This window comes from Diabrotica undecimpunctata, chromosome 2, assembly GCF_040954645.1.
Source record: "Diabrotica undecimpunctata isolate CICGRU chromosome 2, icDiaUnde3, whole genome shotgun sequence".
Taxonomy (NCBI): Eukaryota; Metazoa; Arthropoda; class Insecta; order Coleoptera; family Chrysomelidae; genus Diabrotica; species Diabrotica undecimpunctata.
This window is the reverse complement of record NC_092804.1, coordinates 15,780,716-15,806,554: the sequence shown is the minus strand read 5'-3', so window position 1 is coordinate 15,806,554 and position 25,839 is coordinate 15,780,716. Positions and strand designations below refer to the sequence as shown.

Below are 25,839 nucleotides of genomic sequence, written 5' to 3'. Positions count from 1 at the left end.
TGGGTATAACGAGTATCTTTGCAGCTGAACATGACTTAATCGGGCTAAACACATTTTACAAACTACCACCTAGACGCCTGTATAAGTGGAAATCACCTAGATACAACAGAGAAGACGTTATTATAAAAAACCAAATAGACTATATACTTGTTAATAAAAGATATCGAAATAGTTTCAACAGTGTTAAAACCTACCCAGGCGCTGATATTCAATCTGACCACAATCCTTTAGTGCTCTTGTATAGAACCAAGATAAAGAAAACACGCGGAAAAACTGTAAAAAAACATGACATCAGCAAAACAATAAATAGAAAATTCAAAGAAATCGATAATGCAAAGAAGAAAAGATAGAATCCCTTGATAAAACGAAAGACGACATTAAAGACAATTTTATGAAGAACGAAGAAGGTAAGAATAAGACATGGATGATGACAGAGATTCTGCAGCTGATGGACGAAAGAAGGGAAACCAAGAACAATAACTCTATGTATAAAACACTACAACGAGATATACAGAGAAAGATCAGAGATCAGAGAAGCCAAACAGAAAGAACTGGAGAAAAAATGTCAAGAAACAATAATCCCCTTAATATCCCCTTTAGTTCCCCTTTAATTTCCATCTAACTGTCCTTAAATTTATTTCAACTCCTAGCGCCAGTAGGAGACCATGTTGCAGTTGAACGGTGAATTCTAAATATTAATCGCAATATAACGATCAATCTTCTCACTCTCCCCTTTCAAATTCAGCAGCCTATGTATATCGATTCCACGTTATTTCCAACATACAAGATACATAAAGGTGACCGCACTATCTCCAATGAAAGCAACACTTTGAGAAACATTGCCAACAATTAATTGCATCTACTTTCAGAATAGTCGGCTTTTTTATTTCACAAAAAATAAATAAAAAAATAAAATAATTTAAATTTCCAAAAAGATAATTTTTTCTATTCGATCAAAATAAAATTAGAATATCGCCCGACAAAAAAAAGATACAAGGTTATGACCCTATAGTAACAGGGGAATCACACAAAGAATATTATTCTCTTGACAAAGTCCTCTAAATTTGTTATTACGTGTGTACTTGTGTATCTGAGTGTTTGTTAGGTGAAGTTATTTATATAGTTGTACGTGATGTTTTCGGACTAATAACGATCATGTAAGTAACACACTCATAATAAAGCACAACAAAGAATCATATATTTACTTATTTATCTAAAAATATATAGAGTGGAAATATATATAGATGTAATTATACGGAGTATTTGTTTTGCAACTAGTTTATTACTATTGTGAGAAAAAAGTTTACGACATTTATAATAATTATATCTTTCCTTGCTTTTTATTATAATAAGTAGTTATTACTCTGATGATTTATTTACTAAAAGCATGAGCTAAAATGTGAAATTTTTCATGGATTTAGTCGAATAAGTACAAAAATGCTCAAATTTTAATGTTTTCTTTAGTGCAAACTATTAAAAATGTCAAAAAAATAATAAGTAATTACTTAAATCATTCACTTTACAATCTATACATTTTTTCCCGCTGAGCTATAGTTTTTCCGTATTTCTCATTCAAAAAACTCATATTTTGACATAAATTTCAAACTGCATCCACCATTACATCTGGTGTCAATGATGTGCGTGTACGTAGTGCATACTTTTTAAACCAATGTTGCCACACTTTTTAAATATATAGTTTATTGCGAAAATACTAATTCTCGAGTTCCTTTATAAAGGAATAATGATAATGAGTATTATTTCAGTTGCCTGTTTCTAAGGGATTCATATAACTGTATTTTATTTTGTTATTAACTCATGTTATTATATATTGATTAGATTTAATTTCTTTAATTTAGGTTTTAATTTGATTATGATACTTAAATGAGTTTTTGTAAAATACTAAAGAGTCCAATTTCCGTATCGACTTTGCGCCATTGCTATAAAACTGGTGAATATTTCGGTTTATGTTGTATTTCATTGGATGCATTGGTTATTCACTTCTTTTTGTAAGCATAGCTTTCTTAACGCGGGCAATGAAACAATTTCCTTAATAAAATAAAATAAAATAATGTGTATAACCCAACTTCGAATTCTATTCCAAATCCGAATCCCATTCCAAATCCGAATCCTATTCCATATCCGAATCCAAATTTGAATCCTATTCCAAATCCGATCGAATCGAAAGGAATTGAATTGAACTGAATTGAATTAAAAACCATCCCTTCGTACGTAGAAGATAAAAAAGCTATGTCTTCCTCGGTCACTCCCAGAGTGCCACATCCCGTTTTTTTAATTTAAATTTTTAGATGTGATTCGATTAGGTTAGATTTTACATATTTTGTTATAAAAAAAATTAGATTCAATATATTTACTCCGTAAAAAACAATAGTAACTCATATAGTATACTCGTATCAAAAGTTTGGTTAATTTAATTTAAAGTAACATTGGCTATTATTCTAACTTCTTTTTTAATTTAAATTTTTAAATGAGATTCGATTAGGTTAGGTTCTATTTTGTTATTAAAAATTTAAATTCAATATATTTACGCAAAAAACTATAGTAACTCGTATGAAGTATACTCTTATTAAAATTTAAATTCAATATATATTTACTCTGCAAAAAAAAACAAATGTATATGTGGCAACATTGAACCTATGCAGAATATTTTGTATTGTGCGCAAACGCGCCTGACTTCCTTTTCCAAATGAGTGAATTTTGGTCATTTTAGAATATTTTATATTTTTGTATAATTTAACAGGGAAAAAATAATTGGTATTTACAATTGGTTTATGAATTTTATATAACTAAAGCTATTTCGTGTTTTGATAACATTTTTATTCTTAATAATAACATTTTTACACTCTTTGTAAGTTTCCGTAATAAAAAACACGAAAATTTTGCCTTTAATTGTATAAAAAAATAAAAAAAAGTAACAGAATGTTCAAAATTTTTAACTGAAAAGCCATACAAAATATATTTTTTGTAGGTTCAGTACAAATTTCAGGTTACCTTGGTATAAACTAGTTGACAGGATGAATATTTATTTTTAATATTGTAGAAGTATTGGAGAAAAAGAGATGAAGGGGTATTGTCCTTAGTATAAGTTGACAGATCTGTGTTACAATATGGAATTTGTATAGTCCAAGGGGAGCATAATCAATATTGGTAGGTATGCATAATACCCGGAAATGTGAAGTTGCTAATTCTTTTGCTAAATGATGGTCAAAGATTAGGATTTTGATTGTAATTAGAATGGTAATGTGTGGAGAAAGCATAGGGGTAGGCCGGGGTATAATTTTACTATGCTCGATATCTGCCTTTAATTGTTAGTTTGTTTAAAAAAATTGAACAACTTTTCACCTGGGCGATCTCTTAAACCTTATTTTGGAGTACCTCATGAAATTGATTATGCAAAAAAAATCTCATGGGAATATTTTTCTGAGCGAACCAGAGCTTTTCGCCTTGTCTAAAAGGTAGTAACGATAGATGGTGAATGTCCATATAACTTACGTTTCTTCGATGATATATTTCCAATTTGACGGAAGATAAATTATGTAAGCACAGTGTTGTAAATTGTATCCTTTCTACAACATAAGAAGCGGGCCAGACGTTGGAACTGGCTAAGTAGTAGGACTTGAATTAAATAATCCTTCGTCGTAACAATTTCTACGTCGAACTGGTAATAATAATGCTTTTTTGTATTTATTGGCACTTTATTTTATGTTGCACTCTAGTTTACACAGATTGTAGTCTACAAAAGTATTTAACTAACACTAACTATTTATTTTTCTGCCATGTATACGAAGATAAGGTTTACGTAGAGCGCGTGTAAAAACTATCCTCCTCGTGGCAATAAAAGTCACTGAATGCCGTGTTGAATCAACCTTTTATAGGAAAAAACAACCGTCAAAATCGGAACAAAACCGGAAAAACAGTCTTCCAACCGACGTAACGAATTTTTAACGAACTTTTCATGTCCCAAACAGTGGGATCTAAAAACCTTTTATACATTACGAAGAAACTGCATATAGTTATAAAAATCAAACTAAAAGATTTATGCTCCTTTACTAGTTTCGATAACGAACAAATATACCTAGTTGACCCAGTTCTAGGTAGACAAAAAACTTGTTTTTTTTTTGTAACGAAATTGAAGCGGACTGGGAATGCGAGAGGCCCTAGAAAGTCTACGCATGCTTTATAGACTTTGAAAAAGCATTTGACAAGGTCAAACATCAAAAATTAATTCAGATATTGAAATATTCTAGTATTGATCACAAATGTTTACGCCTAATTAAAAATTTATACTTACAGCAAAGGGCAACTGTACTAGTAGACAACTAAACCTCACAAGAATACATGATAAAACGGGGAGTACGTCAGGGCTGCATTTTATCACTGACGTTCAATACTTACTCTCGGAAATGATGTTCAGGAAAGCTATTGATGCTCTAAGAGAAGGTATAAGAATCAATGGTGAAATCATAAACAATTTAAGATATGCGGACGATACGGTTTTGATTGCTGATAATGCGGAGGATCTGCAAACATTAATATACCGTGTAGTGGAAGCCTGTGACAGATACGGCGTGAAATTAAACTGTAAGAAGACCAAAATTCTTGTAGTAAGTAAAAACGACGTAATACAGCACCAATTCACAGGTAATAATGAACTCTTGAAAATAATCGACAAAATTACATACCTTGGATGCAGCCTAAATAAGGAATGAGACCACTCACAGAAAATAAGATGTCGTATAGAAAAGGCGAGAGCTGTCTTCAATCGCCTCAGGAAGATTTTATGTAATATTCACCTGAACATTGATATAAGAACACGAGTCTTGAGATGCTATGTATTTTCTACCCTTTTATATGGAGTCGAAGCCTGGACCTTGACGGAGGCAACATCCAAACGATTAGAAGCCTTCGAAATGTGGTGCTACCGCCGCATGCTCAGAATTTCCTATATCCATCATGTTACAAACAACACCGTGATCCAAAGTATGAATAAAGATCAGGAAATTATGCGTCTTATGAAAATCAGAAAGATAACATACTTAGGGCAAGTGATGCGCAATGAGAAGTATCAACTAATTCAACTAATTTTACAAGGGAAAAGATCTCAAGGGCGTAGAAGGACATCGTGGCTGAAGAACATCAGACAGTGGGCAGGAATGACTACCATACATCTCTTTAGAGCAGCTCTCAACAAAGTTGTATGGACCAACGTGATTGCCAACATCCACAGAGGATAGGCACCAAAAGAAGAAGAAGCGAGACGGTTGGTCGTTGTAGTCGTAAAAATAATAGTTTTGTATATTGAAAGGGGAGAATTGGCGCTAAAATGTATCAAAAGTGTGTAAAAAATCAACCTGTTTTCCAGCGGATTCAATCCAACGGAAGGTGGACGAGACTAAAAACTCGTTATATTTGAGTTGAAATATATCGACAAGAGATTATATTTTCGTGTTTTCTTAACAATTGTAACAGATTAATTAGGGATTATTGGGAATATGTTAAGACTAACACACAGATTAGAATTTGCAGAGCTTTCGGATACACTGTATATGAAAAGGAAAGAGATAATCAAGTAAAATGACTAATATTTACACTAGCATTTTACATTTAACTATCGCGTGTGAAGATATTGTGATTAAAAAATTGTGGTTTCTAAGATTATCGTATTGTTTACACATAATTTAGATAAATGAATGACTAATATAACATCTATTTAAAAAAATGTTTAATTAAACAAAGATTATAAATTGAAATAATTTATTTATCTGTAATAATTCAAATTTGCGTTTAATAAATAAATCTTTTTAGTATGAAACAATTTTTGTTTCTATCAATACACAATTATTTATTTATTTACAGTACACAACATTGTACGCCTACGATATTTCTCCATAGTCTACTGTCTCTGCTTCTTTTCTCCAGTCCTAGTCACTTAGTTTCTTTAAGTCATCTTCAACCTTTTCTATCTCTTATCTTGTCTCTTCTTGTCCTCGGTCTTGCTCTCATTCTACTTCCTCTACGCCTCCGACGAAGACCATCTTTGGCATTTAAGGAACAGAATGGAAACAACATATATTTTCGCCTTATTAGGTTTTCTCATCATGTTATTTTGTTCTATTTCTTCAAATATTAAGCGAAGCACAACGTGGTTGTTTAACTAACTTTATTTAACTCAAAAACTCACTCAATTACAAATATCATATCACAATTACTAATTACATTAATCATTTTCGCTTACAAAACAATTCGCACTAATACGTTGTGTCACGATAGCCTTGCTACACCTCTGATATATCTATGACGTTTTGACCTCACGACAGGTCTACACTTCAGAAAAGAAATAATATAATGAGTCATACACCTGATCTCTTAAGTTATCGTATAATTTAGCTGTTTCTATGAGTTTTACCAAGAAGCGTGTCAGTAGCGAATAATTTATTATTTATTTCTGCTTGTCGAATTCTGCGCCCCTGTTGCATCAGTAAATATTCTTTCTTTTTTCCTTTTTGTTATAATCTGACATTCTTCGTCACAACAATTCGTTCTTGTTGTTCTTTGTTTACCTTCCATGCCCAGTAATTGTTCAGCGGCTTCTTTCATGATTTTTTTGCACCCTTCCCACTTTTTATTTATGTTTTTAGTTTGATGTTTGTAATTTCTCTATATTTTATATTTTTGTTTGTATTTTTGAGTGCTTCTACATTGTATGGTTCATGTTTTGAACGTATTTCATTTTTTAAATGTTTAAAATTCTGGCCGTTGCCCTACTTTCGACCCAGTAGTGATCAGAATCCGCATTTGCTCCTCTTTTGGTGCAGACCTTTATTATATTCGATTGATGTCTTGACTCTACAATAGCATGATTTATCCTATTTACTGTAAGTTCGTCTGGTGATTTCCAGGTGCCTTTGTGTATATTTTTTCGAGCGAAGTTAAAATTATATAATTGATTGCAAAAAAAACTGCTATAAAAAAAGTCATTTTTGAAATCAGAGCATTAAAAATATTTAAAATTCGTTATTTCTCAACCACTAAATTTTTTCATTTTGTTGGAATCTTCCTATTCCATACCATGCAAGTTAAACGTTTACTTTGTATTCCATTTCTTCCTTTGACGGAATTTTTAGTTTTTTTATTGACGCTTATAAAATGTTGCAGCAATCTGCTGATTCAGCTGTTGATTAATCTGTTGTCTTTATTTGGCTGCGTAAACACTTTGCGATATAATATCAGGGCATTGATTAATTCCGTTATTAAATAGAATTCTCGGTTATTTGACACTCGAGAGAATTAAATTTTTCTCAGAATTAAACTTTGAATCTTGAAATTAAATTTCGTTTTGTTTACTGCTGTAAATGCAATACGTAGAATCAATTGCGGGGAATATTGTATTTGTAACAATATGTTTCACGTATTGCTTGACTCGATGTAAAATTTCTTCCAAATAAACACATTTTGGCATGTTTGTAAAAGACATTATGTACATACAGACCAAACAAGCTGTTGCTTATACTCATTCTAAAATAATATATGGTTAAATGCTCGAATTTATGAACTTTATTCAAATAAAAGGCAGATATCTAGCAGTTTTCTATTAAATCTTGCCCAACTACTTTCGCACTCAGAGCATCTTCAGGGACATTTCGTCAAAAAGTTGGCTATTCAGCATGACATTTACACAAAAACTAACACTAGACAAAGGACAAACCGTTTAAAATTAGAACAGCAGGAGATACAATGATCCTTCTAGTTTATGTTTTATTTTATGATTATGTGCGTAGTGATTGGTCTCAATAAAACCAGCCAGTTTATACATTATGACTTTCGTTTTTCTAGACTTAATTTTAATATTATCTATACTTTTAGATAACCTGCACATCTGTTCCTCTCCCTATTCAAAAAATACAAGCAAAGGTCAACAAAACTAACTACTTCTACGAATGACACCGATAAACTTATTCCTCGTGAACGTTGTTTTTTTCACTAAAATTTAAAAAATTATGACACAACGTGACAAAAAGATTATTTTATTGCATTAACTGTATAGTTTTTATTGGTGGTATTATAAAACTCTAATCTGACGATTATTTTAAGCGTTTTATCTAAACAATAATTAATCAATAAACACTTCACAAAATAGGGCGATAATGATAAAAAAAAACCAAAATCAAATAAGCGATTTAAGTAATTTGCCATATATTGGCTAAAAAATTTAGTCAGTGTTTACTTAAATATTTTATTTTTTTATAATTCTTGATATTTTTAACACATGACCTATGTACTATTTATTTGACTGATTTCGTTGTATCTCCTGTAAGTTTCTCACGTTAATATTATGTGGCTATACTCAATTTTTTTATCAAATCAGGGACCCGCTTGCCTTCAATTACCAACACATCTGTGAGAACACGTCTTTTAACACTAGAAAGTCGGGTTTAGCATACCTACCTAGAAAGCCCGAAGGGATCATTTTGGCCCCAAGTTCCTAAATCAATAAAAACCAAGTTTAGAATTAACTATTTATTTGGGAATAAACAAAATATAAAAATATACAGTTTTAAGAAATTATATAAACTCTTGACGATAGAATTTGATTTAATTGTTTAGTTTCATTTTAAACATTTGGAACACCATACAGTTTGCAGTTTTTGGCATTTGCCACACATTGCCTTGTTACAGCCGTGGCACTCATTGGAAGTATGATTTCCTTTACAAAACATTTTTAGCTGACATTTTTTTCTTTTTTGGCTAGTAACAGTGCTGGTGGTTGGTAAATCCGGTGGTGCTGGGTATAGTACCAGATTTCGGGAGGTAAGGTATGGAGCCCGTAATTCTTCACATAGCTGAAGAATAAACTTACGACGACTGATTTTACTTCCAGTAACTTCTTTATAAATAATCCATGCATTTATTGCTCCTAAGTCAAGAATGTTATAAAACACGTGCATTGGCCATCGTCTTGAAGCAACTTTTGTAGTATAAAGACGCGCCATTTGGTCCACTAGAATTTCCCCGCATTTTGTTTTATTATAATAACTTACTGTTTGAGGAAGTTTTTTTCCATCGACAGCAACATCCACTGATTGATGTAATGAGCTCAACTAAAGCACATTTTTGTGACTCTTTCCTTGGTATGCAGTAAGTGTTATCTTTTCGTCGCTCTGGAATATATGGGTAACATATAATTCTCCATTTTTACTCTTTACGCTTAGAGGAACTTCCTTTCTGTTGCGATTCAAAGTACCCACAAGACTTGTTGATTTTTTTTGCAATGCCTTGGCCAATTTTAACGATGTAAAGTAGTTATCTGTCGTAACATTTTTGCCCTTTCCCAGTTGATTTTCCATTAACCGCAAAACAACATGTTCACCAACACTTGTATCTTTCTTGCGTAGATGATCAGTGCCAGTATAAGGGTAACCATTTACAATATATTTTGATTCCACGCATGTCAAAAGCCAAAATTTTATGCCAAACTTATCCGGCTTATTTGATATGTACTGTGTGAACGGGCACCTGACTTTAGAAGGCAGTAGTTTTTCGTCCACAGTAAGGTTTATTCCCGGTTTGACCCATGCACCACTATTTTCTATAAATCCATTCCAAACCGCAGAGGCTAGAGCAAATTTGTCGGTTTTCAATCGTTCAGATCTCGTTTGCTTTATGTTAAATCTGAGATATTTTATATTATCCTTGAATCTGTCTCGTGGCATAGTTTGCCTAAAAAACTGAGGACCCCATACTGTTGACCACAAGCTGTTGGTTGGGAAATTTTTGGCGCCGTAGACTCCTCTTGCGTACATAATAGCAAGGACAGCCTCCAGTTTTTCCAAAGTTATAGTCCATGTGTCATTTTTCAAACATTGATGTGCTTCTGCAATAGTGCATTCTTTTATATGACGTAACATGCTGTCGTTGATTATTAGATGCCAAGCACTTACCACACAATTGTTCCTCACGTTCCTTTTTGCATACGACGTAGGACCTGATTCCTCTCGATAAATGTTGTGCTGAGCGCGGCGTCCTGTAATGAGCAAACATTCAATGAATATGAAAATACTAAAAATCATAATCTTACCAGGTACTGATCTAGAATCAATAACTTTCCACGTTGTTCCGTCTTTCGATTGTTCGGTGTCTCTGATTGAAATAGTTTTTCCTTGTTGACCTCTTTTTCTATTGTGACTTGGCTTAGATGCACTTGGATTCACGATAAAATTAGCTGACTCGTGCTGTTGAGTTGTAGAAGCAGTGTTTACATAAATTGGTGAGTCTTGTACAATAAAACTTTCTAACTGCTCTGAAGCATCAGAGTCACTTGAATCATTATTTTGTGGTGGTGCGTATTGTTCATCGTCTGACTCATTATTTTCTGCAAATTCAGATTCACCTCCCGAAACATCTTCTTGTATTTTTCGTATTTCTTCAAGAAGTTCAAGCTCTGATAGTCCACGACGAGACATCTTTACAGTCGTCTTGAATTTTCACAATTGAACGAATGTTTCAATATTCTAGAAACGAGAGTCAGCAGAACCTAATAAACCGCTCAATAAACAAAATACTTTCAAGGAACAAACAGTATGTAACAAAATACCTTCTAGGAATAAACGTACATAAACATAATTTTATCTATCCGACAGAAAGTTAAAAGAAATCATCAATTTCCGAGAAAACGATAATAATTAATACAGGGCCAGTTTGGCCCCTTCAGACTTCTACGGTAGATTTGTTAGAAAATCCATTTAATAAATTTAGTAAACAATATTTTTTTGCGTTAAATAAGACTTTGTATCAAAATATTTAAAGTCATAAAATATGAAATTATTATTGTGTCAAATAAAAGAACTACAATAACTTCAAATCGCAACAGGGGCCAAATCCGACTTTCTAGTGTTAAAAGATTGATTTATTTTCATTGGGGTCTTTTTCGTCAATTTAATTTCTACGTTTTTCTGTAGGAGTGGTTTCCATGCAGTTGGGAATCTTTGAGCACCATCTCTTGTATTTAAGGTTTTTTTTATTTGATTATCTTATTTGATCTGTTATTTGATAGAGTTTTTGGTTAGATAGCATCGTTCTTTCATTTAGGGTCATTTTATATCCTGCATAGAGATGACGTCTTCTCTTTTCTTTCGATGGTATTTCGATGTTATCCTCGTCTACTATGTATTCTCCGACTGGTCTGTCCGATGTACGATTTGTCTCAGTCTTTACAAGGGATTTTCCTTATGTATTATATGATATAGTCCTTGATTTTCCAATGCAATTTTTGTTTTTGCGGATGGTAATATGGTTGAGACTTTCCTGTTGTTTCCTGTTGTTCAGATTCAGTAATTATTGTGTTATCTTGAGCCAGCTGAGCGACAAGGGGGCTTAAAATGACGTATTTTTCGTTGGATAAAGAGTCGTCAACAGCCACTAAGTTTGGGCTCAAGTTTTTCCAAGAAAGTTGAATCAAACGTTGTGAAATGGATGACCAACAATTTGTCAAATTGAAAACGACGTCCTTGAGATTAACTTTCTTCAAAGCTACTACCAGATCCGTTCAAATTTGCTCGTCATCAAGAATGTTGGAAAGTAAAGCTTTTCGATAGCGCAATTTTGTGTTCTGGATGACATTCTGGTCCATTGGTTGAATCGTAGTCCTCGTGTCGGGTGGTAAGAACATGTCAAAAATTTTACCATCTTCACTAAGAAGTTCATCAGCGGGTGGATAACCTGGGAAATTGTCCCGCAGCAACACTACTTCCTGAGGGAGGTTCACACATGCGAGATGACGACGAACATCAGGGACGAATTCAGTTTTGAACCAATCCAAGAAAAATCTCTTGTCACCCATGCACTTTTTTGCCCTCGATACCATACGGGAAGATCAACAGATTTGAACGCACGAGGCTTGTTAACTGTTCCCACAACAAGCAAACGAAGTTTGTGAGTCCCTGAAGCATCTGTACAAGGCATAAAGGTTATTCTTTCAAAAATTTTCCACCAGGAGCGTTCTTTTCTTGAGATGACACCAATGTGTGGTCTGGTAACATGCGCCAGAATAACTCACTTTATCTGCATTGTAAATTTGCTCAGGTATCAAATTGTTTTTAATCACAGGTTCTTCAAATGCTGTTCGGAAGATTTCGATGCCGTCAGCATTACTCGAAAGTTTCTCACCAGTAATTTTGAGATGTCTAACTCCATGACGTCGTTTGAAGTTGTCCAACCAACCCTTACATGCGCTAAAAGTTTGGTAATGTGGTGACATTTCACGATGGAAATGACGGGCTTTTTTACACAACATTCCACCACTCACCGGAACATGCTTACTCCGCTGTTGTAGGAACCACATAAACAACGCACTTTCTACCTTCGGATATTCGGGGGGCTTGATGGTTTTCCTTTTTCCTGGACCGCTTTCCGTTTCGCTGACGAACTTTTCGATCTTATCTTTGTTCTTCTTAATGTCTGTAATGGTACATTTGCCAATACCGAACTGTTTTGAAATGAAACTGTAGCTAGTTCCTTGCTGTATCAACTTGAGAATTTTGGTCTTTTGTTAGATAGTCAGTCACGTGTTTACGTGGAGCCCGTTCGGACAACCGCGTCGTTCGGACGACGTTGGGTTCAGATTAACGCGACCGTAATGTATAATCTATATTCAGAGAAAATGTTTGGTGAAGCCTTCAAAAATTGCAAACATCACTTCTAAATAGAGAACGCCTAAATAACATCCGAAATGCGGATGATACCGATTAGAAGTGAACGGTTAGTATTAAAATCAATCGAAGTAATATTAATGCTGGACTTACCAATTTCAAAATCTTTCCCAGCAGGAACATGTTTATATACATGGACACAAGTCTAAGCAGTGTGATACTTCCAACGCACCATTGTTGTGTTGATATGTAATATACAAGATATATAATACTGAAAACGAATGCCACCCAAACAGGAACTGGAAAATGCAAAACATCTTTAAACAAAGTCCATACGTTGCCATCGTAACGGGATATTAAATGGCGGCTTTCTTCAAACATCAAAATCACTCGGTACATCAGTTGTAAAAATATAGTTAGCAAAACTCCTGTTATATATTGTACTGGAAAAGAGAGTTAAGTTTTATACAAAAAAAAAAAATTTAATGTCGAAAAGTCTTGGAAATTTAAGTCATCTATTCACACGAAGAACAAATAAAAAGTAAACCAAAACTTACATCCAAAAATGAGAAAGTCATTTTCATTTTGCATCATCAAATCAACTGGAACAAAAAAAAATTTTAAAATAAAAAAAAAATTAAGTAGGTAGAAATAATTCACTGCAGTATATTTATGTTCAATTTCAAAAAGCCACACTTAATCAGTATGCACAGGTTTCAACAGACTTTAACCCAACATCAGGTATCTTCATCTGGTTTAAACGATTCAAGGAATATTATCTGCACCAGGCTCCTTTCCAATCTTTTAATGCCACCCTTATTTCTTTCATATAAGGGACTTTCAAAGATATCTATCAGCTTGCTCGCTCTAGCCTGGCTATAAATCCACTCTCTTATTCTGCCGAATACCTCTTTTCATCCTTTTATTTACCACTGTACATTCCTTTTGTGCACACGCTCGTTGTGCCCGTGTTTTACAATAATTTATTTCTTTTCTTATGTAAATTTGTTACCATGTAACTTCTGATACCCACTCCTTTATCTTGCGAGTTTTCAAACCCAAAACACTTTCCCCAATTTGTGATATGCCCGTTTTTTCACCTTAAGTGCCATAAAAAAAATTATAACCAACAATTTGGAGTTACATGAAGGTTACTCCAGACATTGCCCTTCATAACGCTGTGATAGTTTCAAAAATTTACTAATTAATGCTCACAATCATTCATTTTTGTTTCTACAGCTTGGAATAGTGCAACGGACCGATTGGAGAACCAGCCAAAAAAGAGCCGATTCGACTACTCGAAAAATCAGTCTACTTTACTCATGTTTTTGACAATAAATAGCGGTTTTTTTAAATAAATTACTAATAAGTTGATCAATTTAAAAATTATTCTACCTTGATTACATTTAATAAAATTTAGTGAACATCATATCATACACATTTAGTGTTTTTAATACTAAACACTATTGGTATTTTAATACAGGTAAGCAAAACAAATATATACACATAAACTAATCAGCAATAATTTGACCGTACTTATAATAGGAATAGTCCTTTGTCACAAAGAAAAATAAAATATTGCAATATTGTAAATCACTTACAAGAGGATTTAGTGTCTCTGCTTGTAAAATTCGGCTTTTGGATCGAATATAACAAACGAATATAGCAACAAACTGTACTTACAGGTTCACATTGGCACTTGTCTGAGAGGTATACTCTCAGGTAGGGATGCAGTAGTTATTGTGGACTGGCACCAATAAACAATTTGGTTGTTTTGTCAACAGAAACACGCACAGTGACATAAGTAATACAGCGGCATATAACTAGCGGCAGGATGCAAGGTACAAGATACAATATATGAGATACAGGATACGAGATACGATGGCAAACAGAAGTGACATCCAAATCGACAACTTGATCTACTTAACTCGAAGGCTGGTACACAAATAAAGTAATAGTTTTGCGATATTCGCATGAGAGCTTAAATTTTCTTTAAAAAGGGAATTTTTTGGCTCATGCGGGATTAACCCTAATTATACTTTGGAATCGAGGACCGATTCGGGTGAAAGGGACTTCCTCGTTATTTTTTTTATTAAACTTGATTTAGAAGGTTTTAGAAAGCGAGAAATTATATCCGTTCTTAGAAATGAAGGGTTAGTGGATACACAAAACGCACAAGCTATTGACTTTTTTTGAGAAAAGGGAAAGGATTAGGAGAACCATGATTTGCCCTCGATATGCCAATTAGAAAGCGTAGTATAACTCTTCTAAGGCTTTGTTAGCCATGGGCGTGTAGCTAAAACAAATTTCTGAGTGCAAAAATTTGGAATAATTTGCGGGATGATTGAATGCTTCAATATGAAGAGGTATCTAGAGAAGATGCAAGAAGAGGTCAACCAGATAGCTAAAGAAACTGATAAGAAATTAAGAAACACATAAGAAGGAGATACAGAAAGATTTTCAAAAAAAGATTGAAAATGTGGAATGCAAATTCAAGAACGCGGTCAAATTAGATATAGGAAAAGTGAAAGAAAAATTTGAGGAGATAGAAAAATTTCAAAAAGGAGGAGACGATCGAGAAGAAATTGTATACACAGTATGTGAGAACAGGATCCAATTTGGAGGGGACATCAGAAAAAAACACCTCAAGCCATCTCAAAGATTTAGCGGTTTTGTGCAGCAATACGAAATAACCAATAAAACGAGTACGGAAATCCAAAAGGAAGAGAGGAAGAAAAACAAGAGCAATAGAAAAAGCAAATCAAGAAAAATAGATACATGGGATTCATCACAAAATGTGATCCTGGATATTTTCGTGAAACGAAAATTCTTTAAGAAGAAAGAGGTACAACTTGAAACAATAGTAATTAGGAAAATTTGGATTTTCATGAAGAATTGTACTGTGAGATTAACATAATATGTAAGTAATCGGAAAGACAGGAAAGAAAAATAATCTGCGGAGAAGAAATGGAGAAAGAAATATTACCATAGGCGGGGATTTTTTTTATTTTTATAGGTTTTTAATTTTGTTTTGCAAATAAAGTCATATACAACTCTAGGGTAATGAGTAAATTAAATATGTATTTCCAAAATTTGTGCATGGGATAAAATTTTGTTCATCAAATGTCGGGGAGTCATGATTCTCATATGCTGTGGTGTTAGAATGCATTAGAGATAAAAATTTGCAGCACAAACCCAAATGTTCACTGTATAATTAGATAGGTAGTTTACAGTGTAATAATTAGTGAATAGGAGAAAAAAAGGACACTGTACAGTATACCGGATAATAAAACTTTGTCTTTGCGATTTAAAAGTTTTTCTAGGAAGGTTTCGATTTAGTAATCGTATCTTTTGTCTATGCTTGAGTAGGTAGGTAAGACAATTTTAGGTAGGATACAAAAAGTCTGGCAGAACTATTTTGGGAGGAGAAAAGAGAAATGGAGAACAGCTCCCAAATTAATGGACGGAGGCATATATGACATCTATATTCAAGAAAGAAAAAAGAAAACGATGCGAAAACTACAGAGAAATAAGCGTAATATCATCAATGGGAAGATTATATGGGAAGATACTGCGAGAAAAGATAGAGCAAGCGATAAAAGGCAAAATCGAGGAGGATCAGGCTTCACGGTAGGAAGATCATGCATAGACCACATATACACACTGGAACAACTGTTGGAAAAAAAGCAAGGTCAGAACTATGGGAGGCAATATACAAATTAGAAATACGGAAAGAGACGGAACTCATAGAAGCTACAAAAGCTCTGTGTAAAGAAAATAAAGTGTCCATTAAAATGGGAACAAGAAACATAGGAGACTTCACCACAACAAAAGGGCTCCTGCAGGGTTGTTCCACATCTCCAACCCTATTCAAAATATACTTAGAGAAAGCCTTGACTACATGGAAAAGAAAATGCGAAGGCATGGGAGTACCGGTACGGAACGAATACCTATATACGTTAAGCTTTGCAGACGATCAAATAGTGATTGCAAAAGACCAAGAGGACCTCAGCTACATGATGAAGAAACTACAAGAAGAATATACCAAGGCTGGCCTAGATATTAATCTCGCGAAAACAGAGTACCTATCTACAAGTGAAGAAGACATAGAAGATCTACAGATTGATGACAACGTAACAATCAAAGGAAAGGATAAATTCAAATACTTGGGGTTTATAATCACGAAAAAGGCAACAGCAGAGGAAGAAATTACACAAAGATTAGGACAAACAAGAACAGCAATCCGACAACTTAACTCAGTATGGTGGGATAGACACCTAAATATGAAGACAAAAACAGATTTATAAAACATTAGTGCGAAGTATTATGACATATGGGGCTGAAAATTGGATCATAAACAAGAAAAACAGCAGTAAGATAGTAGCAACAGAGATGGAATGCCTGCGAAGATGCTGCAGAGTAACAAGAATGGATAGGAGAAGTAATGACGAAATAAAGCAAAGAACATCAATAGAAATAGACATACTAACATATATAGAACAAAAAAGACTAAAGTGGTATGGACATTTAAGAAGAACTAGCGATATCAGATGGATAAAGAGAATAACCGAATGGAGCCCCATAGGAAGGAGGAAAAGAGGACGACCCCGAAAATCCTGGAGGAACGAAGTAGACGACGCCATGAGTAAGAGAGGCCTAAACGATGGAGAATGGGACAACACAGAGATGGAAACGGTTGAGCGAGGGAAGGCAGTGAATACTGTAGAATCCCTGAATATATATAAAGAGAAAAGACAAAAATAAGGGAACCAGGAAAGGAAGATAATCTTGAATGAATGTTTGAAGAACTCGGTTGCCAAAGTTTAGAATCAGTGAATTATTGTAAGAAGTAAATTTAATTTATTAAAAAAAAGGAGTGAGTGCAAGTGATTGTTCTATGAGAGTTCTGGATAGATTGGTGCTAGCTGAGCCCCGATTTATATTGTGGCTCGAGAATTTTATGATCTTGAAATTGGTCTGAAGGAGACAAACGATTATGAGTGTCGTTCCGATATACTTCGAACAAATTGTGGAAGAGTTTTTTTTTCAGAGGCCAGGAAATGACTGTCTTCATCGGTGACTGTTTTTTTATTTTATATAGGAAGGAACTACTCATATTAAATAACTTTGAGTAGTGGATTTGGTTAAAAAGTCATTTTTCCGTATAGAAGTAGTATATTTTTTAAACAAGGAAGCCATTGCTCCTAGTTTATATAGACAATTAAATTTTATTTTTTTCTTATTATTTAAAGGATAAACAATAATATTGTCAGTAAGTAGTTTTTGATCTGATCAGATAATTAGTAGGAATACATTTTCTTTGTATTTCGCAAAGCATAGAGACAAATGAACTGGTATGGGCATCTGATGAGGACACAATCCAACAGAATTACAAGAAAATTCCACGAAGCAAAGACTATCGTAAATAGAAAAGGAGACAGACCAAGAAAAGAGTGGAAGATTATATGGGTAAATGGAAATTAAAGTAGCTAGCCCAAATCTAATACTCTGATAGGGTAAAAGTAAGGGGAGAAAGAAAGAAGTATTTTTTATTTGCAATTGGTTTTTATCTAAGAATTCTTAAGAAGCCTGAGAGATAAATTTATCAAATTAATTGTTTTTAATTTTTATGTGATAGTAAAATAGATAAAAATCAATTTCAGTTACAGTAATTATATATATATATATATATATATATATATATATATATATATATATATATATATATATATATATATATATATATATATATATATATATATAAATGTGTTTTGTAAACTTCACTATTGAGAAGTTTCATTAATTTTTTAATATACGGCATTCATTACGTGTTTTGTAGTAGACAATAATATAGATACTTTAAAGATAAGACAATATAAATTACTTGACTAAAAAAGTATAACGATTATCTAGGTAAAGTTTGATAATACTCCATGACATCATTGATTGAAATTTTAATATAAATAATAAACAAAAATATTAGCTGTGAGAAAAATATCACTCACCCAAAAACAGTACAAGACAAACTGCAATCGAAATTAGTGTCGTCAGCTCTTCTCGTTCTTTCGGTATTGTCTTTGGGTAAACAAATCCATTTTTGTCGGATCTGACACAAAGCTGAAAAAGATCAAAAGTTGAATAAAATAATAATCTTAGGTTTGGTAGAACGCTTGAGTTATTTCAGAAACGGCTAATACTCAAATTACCGTTTTGAAGTGTAATTTTCCTCGTTACGACAGATTTGCTTGAAAATTTGGATTCATGTTGTTCTTATCCTCTTCTTCACATTTGGACTTGAGAACAAGGTTGCTTTTACTGGGAGGGTGAAAGCTCTTTTGCACTTTAATACTTTTTGAATTATTTGTGATTGAAAATGTCTATTTTTCGAAACAAAAACCAAGTTTTCAGATGTTTTTCACAAATTACTCAAAAAGTTTATCGAAAATCCTTAGCAAAAATAAAGCTTATAAAAAAAACAAAAAAAAAATGGTGTACTTATATAGACCCAAAAGAAGCAGAGTTGTAGCTCATGAAATCTTGTCAACATGTTTTCTTTTAAGAGCCATCGTACTTCTGTATGAAATAGCAGTGTTTTGTGATCACTCTCTAAATCTTTTTTATGTCTGTCTTTTTTATGTAATATTTTAACACACAACTTTAAAACAGCATTCAGTTCATTTGAAAGAGTTTTTGCTGCCAAGGCTTGTCGATGTACAACAAAATGTATTCCAGTCACATCAGCATTTTTCTCTCTTACTAATTGTACAAATCCTAAGCGAGAACCAAGCACTGAAGGCACGCCAACCGTACATACACCGATGAGTTTTTGCCAAGAGAGTTAATGTTTGTCAAAAAAGTCTGACACTGCTTTCATGACATCAACAGCTTTTGTCGTGGTCTCCAGCTCTGTAGAAAAGAGTAGCTTGTCTTTCATTTTCAATATACCGAACATAAACAATTAACTGAGAACATTGTGCTATCTCTGTACTCGTGTCTAGCTGAATAGCAAAAAATTGCTATTGTTTTATTGCATCAACTATCTGGTTTTGTATGTCTTCGGCCATACCATTAATGCGACCTTTCACAGTATTGTCTTCTTCTGCTTATAATGCCGTGCACCTATAGTGCGTTGGCGAATTATCTTAAGGCCAGACGTCTGTCTTTTGAGGTATGCAAAAGATCGCCAGTGTTATTTATGCCTGTCCAGTTCTTTATGTTCCTTAACCACGACATTTGTTTGCGACCTACTCCTCGCTTGCCTTCAATATTTCCCTGGATGATTAGTTGAGGGATTGCGTATTTTTTTTCCTCTCAGAATATGGCCGAGGTATCCAATTTTTCGTACCTTGATCAAATTAGTTCTCTCTCAGTATTTGCCTTTCTTAAGACTTCCTCGTTTCTCTCTTAACTAGGTACTCTTAACGTCCATGTTTCCATGCCGTATAACAATATGGAAATTACATAGCATTTAACCATCCTGTAGCGGCGATAAAAGCTTGTCTTGCCTGTTCGGTACGGCATTTTATTTCTTGTCGAGGATCCCATTGGTCATTCATCATCATTCCCAAGTATTTAAATGTTTTCACTTGATCGATTGGAGCATTATCTAGTTTTTTCTTATTGCCATGCCTTTAGTTTTTCCAGCATTTATCTTCAAGCCATATATTTTCCTACGGTGTTTATTTTATTTAAAATCAACTTCATATCATGTTCGTTGTCTGTTATTATCGCGGTGTCGTCGGCGTAACGAATGTTATTTATCGGGAACCAGTTTACCTTTATTCCACACTCAGAGCCTTCCAGTGCACCTGCAAAAATGTGCTCCACATAGAGATTGAAGAGCATAGGAGACAAAATACATACCTGTTGTACCCCTCTTAAAATTTCAAAATCTTCTGTGTTCGTTGATTTGTTCAGTCTCACTCGTGCTTTTTGATTCCAATAGAGATTCTGGATAACTCTTATATCTTTCTCGTCAATGTTAGCGTTGTGTAGCATTTTTATCATAATCGAGGAATGTTATGACTATCTCCTTTCGTTGATCCATGCAGTTTTGTACAAGCGTATTCAAGCAGAAAGCTGCTTCATGTGTACCCAGTCCGCTCTTGAAACCAAATTGTGTCTCACCGCTTAGATCTTCCAGCTTTCCGAACATTCTTATGTGAAGGATTCGAAGAAGCACCTTAAGCAAATGGTTCATTAAACTTATCAGTCTGTGGTCTTTGCATTTTGTCGCTCTATTTGATTTAGGGGATTTAGGTTGAATAAAGCCAATCCGTTGGAATGTGGCCGGTGTTATATATGGCATTAAAAATTGTTTCCAACATGTCGATGTTATCATCTCCCAACATTTTTATGGCTTCCGTAGTAATTCCATCGGCACCTCGGCGCGAATAATGGGAGGGCCGGATAAATTTTCCGTGGGTAAGTTAGTAGTTGGCAGATTCGGTCTATTATCCGCAAAGAGAGACGAGGCATAGTTTGCCCAGATTTTAGCTAGTTCTTAGGTATGAACGTAGTTTCCTTGATCATTCTTCAGTCGAGTCTCATGGCGTTTCTTGTATATACTCGAAATTTCTTTGACCTTTTTATTTAGTCCAAAGCTGTCTCCCTTTTATTGTAGTAATTCCAATTCTTCACAACGTTCTTTCATCCAGCTTTCTTTTGCCCTTTAATTCTTGCCCTTATCGTACGTTGGATTTCCTTGTATTCCTGTTGATTCTGATGTATTTTGTACTGTCTGCGTTGCTCCATTAGATCAAGTATCTCTTCTGCCATCCACTCGTTTTTGTGATTTCTTTTTATTTTACTTGCGACTACTTCGCCAGCCTCGACTATAGCTATTTCTATTTTCTCACAGGTTTCGTTTATGCAATTTCCTTGTATGTTTCTCAAGTTCTCGTTGATGTGCTTACTGTATGTAGATCTAAGCTCTTCATCTCTCATTAATTCTCTAGTGTTTACGTATTTTTTATTAGATGGCTTTTTAACCTTCGCCAATCGAAGCCTTACATTCGCGATTAGCGGGTTGTGGTCAGACGAAATGTCTACCCGAAAGGGTAAGCGGCCACTCTTTTATATAGTTGTGGAATCTTATGTTTATCGAGATGTATTCAATTTGATTTCGTGTCATATGACCTGGACGATCTCCTGGTGCTCGCCATGTATACAATCTTCTTGGTGGGAATTGATACCACGTATTGGATATGACGAAATTGTGGTCATTACAAAATTCAATTAATAACTCTCCTCGCTCATTTTTGTTACCCAGACCGAAATCACCGACCGCATTACCACATCTACCCCTACCGACTTTGGTATTAAAATCGCCCATTACGATGTTAATATCGTTTTTCTTTGTGACCTTTAATGCTTCCTTTATGTCTTTATAGAAGTAGTATTGTCAGAAAGAGGTATTTGAGATAACTTTTGCTTACTCTGCGTTCCAAGAATAATATCAGCTGTCTTTAAAAAACACAGTTTAACAAGCGTCTCCAATAATATGGCTCTTCTTTTCTTTATCAATCAGAAGTGATATATCAAGCTCATATCAAGCTTCAAGTACTTTTTCAGATGACTAAGCCGTAGAATCAGTACTATCCAACTTCATGCATTTTAAATTTTCAGATTTTGTAGCCAAAAATTCCTTTGGTTTGTCCTTAAAAGAGTTATGTTTGGATGACAAATGTCTTTCAAGACGATTAGGTCTCATTGCATCATTGCTTAATACTTCACAGCAAATTACACACCGAGGATGTTTGACATTATCTTTACGCATACAAATAAACCCATATTTGATATAATCATCATTATACTTGCGTTTCTTTGCTGAGCTCATCTTAACTACAATAACTTCTCTCACTCAAATCAACGAAATCAATGATAGTCAACTACGATAATTAAAATTTCACAACAGGTACGATTTTCTAATGCAAAAAATACGTGCAGGCTAGGCAGAGGTATCTCAAACACTGAGTCACGTCTCACGTCACAATTCACAATTGATCAGCTGCGGTTAGCTGGCCTGCGTCTGATGGGGGGAGGGAAGGAGGGAGGCAGTTCTTGGAAACGCTCGGTTGTCAAATGCGCACTATTGCCACATTGAGCGGCTCACATTCCATTCCAAGTTTTTCTTAAAACTACTTCGAAAGTCTGATGATACGATCAAGCAACTATCAGTCGGCGTACTAGTCTAAAATATTGAAATAACACAGTGGCGCCTGATCTTGGAACTACTGAGTGGATCGCTCGTCATAGTCTTAGGATGATGTAACATAATTTAAGTTTCTTGTGGATGTTGAAACTGTCGTATTTTTTGGAGGTCTTCTATCTCTGTACATAAATTTTTGAGCCAAGATTCTGTGGCTTGTTTAATTTTTCTGTTTACGAGTTTGTTGATTTCACGGTATCTGTTAATATTTCTATTTTTATGTTCCGTCGAACTTCCATCAGATCTAGGATTTCTTGTGTCATCCACTCATTTTTTGCCAGTATTGTAGGTGTTTTCAAAAACTCTTTTTTCCCTCTAAAATCGAGTTTTGTATGTCGTACCAACATACGGGCCGAGATATATCTTACTAGGCTTAATTGGCTTTGTTATTTTCTTTAATTTAATTTGTATTTTGAAGCAGAGTAAATTATGATTAGAGTTTATATCAGCACCGGAGTAAGTTTTTACATCTTTAATATTGTTTACCACAACTGCAGAGAACTAACAGGCAGGTCTTTCACGTAGATATTTCGCATTCAACAATTATTTAGTTTAAAGCCCAACTGCTCTTTGATACATGAAGGAGCCATTTTAATAACTGTAACTAGGAGATCTAAACTTTAACTAAAAATGAAATTTTACAAAATTCTAAAAAGTAGATATATGGCATTGACAGCCATTATGTCGCAAAAAATCTGTCAATGTCATGTAAAATATCTAATCATGTATAATTTTTTAAAATTTTATTTTTAGTTAACAAATCCCAAGTTATCAAAATGGCTCCTCCATTAAAATGTATTAAAAAGGAATTGGACGAACAAAAACCAATACCCGTTTCAACTATAGCAATGATACTGGGAGTTACAGTTGGATTGGCCTGTCTGATGGTTCTCTACTGTTCCGGTAGAAGATAACTTAACATTTCTGAGTTACTGGTATAAATTATTAAATTAATGTTAAATAAAAAACTTCTTCGATGAAAAAGAAAGTCGAGTCGAGTACATTCATTTGTTCCTGATGGCTTACCAATCGGCTAAGCTTGTTTGATGTTGGATCTCTTCGCTCCTTGCGTGACCATGGTAGGGATACCTTGAAACGACGCCAGCGTGCGTAGCGGCGAAATATGACAAAATTGGAGTCTTTTTACGCATAAATTTTATCAAAAATGTGTGCAAATACATATTGCGTATTTAATTGTGCTAATAATAGCAAAAATAGTAAGTGTAGTTTTTATAGGTTCCCAAAGATTACATCTAAATTAGAGAAAAGAAAAAGATGGATCCGTGCTATTAATATGAAAAAGTAAATATCACATAACATCATTTTTATGCAATTAAAATAGGAAATATTTAAATAATTTACCTTAAATGATATTTTATAAGGCTTGAAGCTAACTGCAGAGTGCCTGATGACTTTAGCTTTTATATCATAACTTTTACTATTGCTGTTTTTAATTATATGCTCTTTCACGTGAAAAACTTGATTTGTCAGTAATAGATTTTTCCCTTTCTTTTCCGTTTGGGGTTAAAAAGATATATTATGATGAATTTTAAAAAACCCAGTTTTTAATACTACATTTATTTTGTACATAAACTGAAAAAATATAATTAATTAAAAAGTTAATTATTAATAATTGTCATTTTCGCCTGTATTTAACAATGTCAAACATATGTCATATGTTTAACCTGAAAATTGGTAGGTTCAAAACTGTCAGATGAAGGCGGTAAGTGTCGCGTCAGTCACGCACGGAGCGAATAAGGTCCGTCTGTGGTGTGATCTTGTGTGATAGAGAGATACAATGGATAGTGGTACGATGAAAAATCAATATCTTTTAAATCGATTCCATCAATAGAGATGATTCATTATTTTTTTTTAGAATGTTATATTTTTTTTATTTATTTTTATTTGTTTTATTTAATGACATTTTTTTATTAACTAAAATGTTAATTTTGTAACTGAGAATAAAATATTGTCATAATTTAAGGAAAAAGACCAGTATTCACAAAAATTTAACCTATGGGCTACAATAATAGCCAATGATATTTACACATCACACATACAGCAGTCAGGCGTTCTTTGCAGTATTTACATCCTAATCTAATAACACACACTATCGGCAGTCACACCGCGGCCGGTCAGCGAGAACTTTTACAGTATAGCGTGCTATTCAGAAAAAGACAAAATTAATTGATTTAGTTCAAGAAATACGTTTATTATTTGATTTAAGTGTCAACGATTATAATGGTCAGGTCAGAAATATAAAAATAATAAGAGTTTTTGACGATTTTAACTTCAGGAGGACAACTAAATCAAACACCAGTAGTAATTAGGCTGAAGAAACTAATGAGAATGAAGTCAATGAGAAAAGTAGTCAACTCAACATGTAGGAAAATCTGTTGGGACCAACCAGAAAATCATGCTTCTTGCGAAAAGAAAAAAATCCTAAGAATGAGGAAAAATCGTATGACAGTGAGAACAAACCGAATTACCTAAAAACCAAAAACGAGTAAAATAAACAAAGAACAGTGGGTGAGATAGATAATTTCTTTCTAAGCTATGCTTTAATTTTTTAAAAAAGTTTTTACCCAGAAAGCAGGGCTATGCTAAAACTAGATTCATAACAACTTTATTTGTTTGATGGAGATTATATTGCCGGGATCTATATAAATATTATCAACTTCAGGAACTTCTCACCAAACTCATGAAGAAATCACAGAACCTAACATACTCGAGAATGAAATAAGACTGGCGATCAGTAATCTCAAGTATAACAAAGCACCAGGTCCAGATATGATAGCAGAAATGCTCAAAGCTACAGAAGAAACCGGAATAAAATTGCTTCACTTGCTCCATAACAAAATATGACATTCCAAGCAATGAAATGACGATTGGACAAAATCTACAATAATGACATTACATAAAAAAGGCAACTTCCATATATGCTACAACTATAGAAAGAACTATCGG

The 25,839-nt window shown here is 33.8% G+C and overlaps 2 protein-coding genes and 1 long non-coding RNA gene across 12 annotated transcripts in view; 1 reads left to right on the top strand and 2 right to left on the bottom strand.

Moving 5' to 3' along the window:
• The window catches only part of LOC140434235 (uncharacterized), a 47,124-nt gene that overhangs the window by 4,092 nt on the left and 17,193 nt on the right, over positions 1-25,839 (top strand). For 2 of the 10 annotated variants that reach the window (XR_011950034.1, XR_011950030.1), the window contains exons 1-2: positions 1,143-1,157; positions 2,987-3,165. The exons of 3 other annotated variants lie outside the window; for them this stretch is intronic. This is a non-coding gene — a long non-coding RNA (uncharacterized lncRNA). Of the gene's footprint in view, positions 1-1,029; positions 1,158-2,986; positions 3,166-25,839 lie in introns of those variants that run through there. 5 more of the 10 variants (XR_011950028.1, XR_011950027.1, XR_011950031.1 and 2 more) reach the window with 4 other exon arrangements.
• Positions 1-25,839, bottom strand: part of Sting (transmembrane protein sting) — a 54,994-nt gene that overhangs the window by 13,909 nt on the left and 15,246 nt on the right. The window contains exons 2-4 of the mRNA XM_072522337.1: positions 18,668-18,779; positions 13,220-13,264; positions 12,816-13,105 (exon numbers count right to left, since the gene is read on the bottom strand). Coding sequence (XP_072378438.1) covers positions 12,816-13,105; positions 13,220-13,264; positions 18,668-18,779 — 447 coding nt within the window. The remainder of the gene's footprint in view (positions 1-12,815; positions 13,106-13,219; positions 13,265-18,667; positions 18,780-25,839) is intronic.
• On the bottom strand, positions 7,971-10,665 carry LOC140433055 (uncharacterized). Its single transcript, XM_072521120.1, has 3 exons — positions 10,094-10,665; positions 9,676-10,039; positions 7,971-7,998 (listed from the first exon to the last, which is right to left on the bottom strand). The coding sequence occupies exons 1-3, from the start codon at positions 10,476-10,478 to the stop codon at positions 7,971-7,973; spliced, it is 777 nt and encodes a 258-aa protein (XP_072377221.1). The 5' UTR covers positions 10,479-10,665.

Bases quoted from the DNA above. Each gene is read 5' to 3' on its own strand.
- LOC140433055 (XM_072521120.1), bottom strand. From the start codon at position 10,478: ATGTCTCGTCGTGGACTATCAGAGCTTGAACTTCTTGAAGAAATACGA. The intron at 10,040-10,093 runs GTAAGATTATGA...TGCTCATTACAG, and splicing joins TGATTCTAGATCAGTACCTG to GACGCCGCGCTCAGCACAAC. The intron at 7,999-9,675 runs GCAAACGAGATC...TTTAAATTTTAG, and splicing joins TATCTCAGATTTAACATAAA to TGAAAAAAACAACGTTCACG.